The sequence below is a fragment of the Condylura cristata genome, unplaced genomic scaffold (assembly GCF_000260355.1).
Source record: "Condylura cristata isolate star-nosed mole 26May11 unplaced genomic scaffold, ConCri1.0 scaffold00054, whole genome shotgun sequence".
Classification (NCBI taxonomy): Eukaryota; Metazoa; Chordata; class Mammalia; order Eulipotyphla; family Talpidae; genus Condylura; species Condylura cristata.
This window is the reverse complement of record NW_004567155.1, coordinates 1521320-1522596: the sequence shown is the minus strand read 5'-3', so window position 1 is coordinate 1522596 and position 1277 is coordinate 1521320. Positions and strand designations below refer to the sequence as shown.

At 74.1% G+C, this 1277-nt stretch overlaps 1 protein-coding gene across 1 annotated transcript in view; it reads left to right on the top strand.

Moving 5' to 3' along the window:
* EPS8L2 (EPS8-like 2) overlaps positions 1-1277 on the top strand; it is a 26154-nt gene that overhangs the window by 8230 nt on the left and 16647 nt on the right. The window contains exons 3-4 of the mRNA XM_012734346.1: positions 371-502; positions 841-1271. Coding sequence (XP_012589800.1) covers positions 371-502; positions 841-1271 — 563 coding nt within the window. The remainder of the gene's footprint in view (positions 1-370; positions 503-840; positions 1272-1277) is intronic.

Genomic DNA, 1277 nt, shown 5'->3' with positions numbered 1-1277 from the left:
CTGGGGGGCTGGAGGCGCTCCGGAGGGTCACACCCCGATTCTTCCTGGCCCGGGCCCACCCCCAGCCCCTCAGAGCTGCTGCCCAGTGAAGGGTGGAACATTTGGGGCAGAGACCTGCCCCACCCCCGCGGGGAGATGGGGCCTCGGAACCGCCTGTCCATGAGGACCCCCAGAACTGCCCGTGGGCCAGGGCCTGCTGGCCCCTCCCTATTCCTGAGCACCCAGAAGAGCTGGCCACCCCCGAGACCGCCCCAAGGGCTGCAGACACCTGGACAGCCCCTGCCCAGCAGCCCCCCACCCCAGCCCCCCTGTGCGGAGGGGCCCAGCGATGGCCCGGTTCCCGCTGGGCTGCACCCCCTTGCCCACCCAGGGGCGCCTGGCGGGGCTGTGAGCACCTGAGCCCCGGGCAGTCCTCGCCTGGCCGACGGTCACCCCGGAACCTCGGGCTCAAGCGCCAACTGGGCTGGGGGCTGCGGCGGGGCCAGACAGAGCCTCGAGGCCAGTGAGACCTGCCGGGCCCCCCCTTTGGGGCTCATCTGGGCACCACTCAGGCCACTGTGCCCAGCGGGCAGTAGGGACGCCCCCAGTGCACTCCAGGTGCCACCAGCAACCTTGGCCCTGCAGGCTGCCTGGGCGGGGCGGTGACGCAGGCCCCGGCCAGCGGTGCCCAGCCTGTCCACCCCGCACGGCCGGGCGCCGCCCTCCCGAGGGTCAAGGCGGACGTGAGCTGAGGTGCACGGGGTGCACGCTAACTACCGGGGCGGCCCAGGAGCGATCCCGGCTGTCCCCGTGCAAAGCCGCCCACACGCCAGGGGCCCGCTCCCTCGCCTGCCCGCCCAGATGGCCGCGGAGCCCTCGGGCAGCACCAGAGCCGCCTGAGGCGGGGCTGTGTGGCACAGGCGTGGTGGCCCCAAGGTCCACAGCACTGGCCCCGGGAGGCGACCCCGCAGCCCAGGGCCATCTCCGCAAGCGGGCTCGGGGTCAACGCCACGCCCTCCGGGGCACCTGCGTCCGCGGGGCCTCGGGAAGGGCGCCGGGCCGGCAGTGGCCAGACCTCCCCGGCATCGGGCTCAGCCCCCTCGTGTCCCCGAGCGAGTGTCCGAAAGGCAAGGCTGGTGCTGCAGACGTGGCAGAACCTTCTGGAAGGCCGGCAGAGGGCTCAGGGGTGGTGTGGACCGCGGCACTGGGCAGCCCCTGGCCCTCGCAGCCTCAGCCCCGAGGCAGGAAGCGGGCCGAGGGCCAGAGGGGACCTCGGGCAGCCCGGAACATGGGTGACC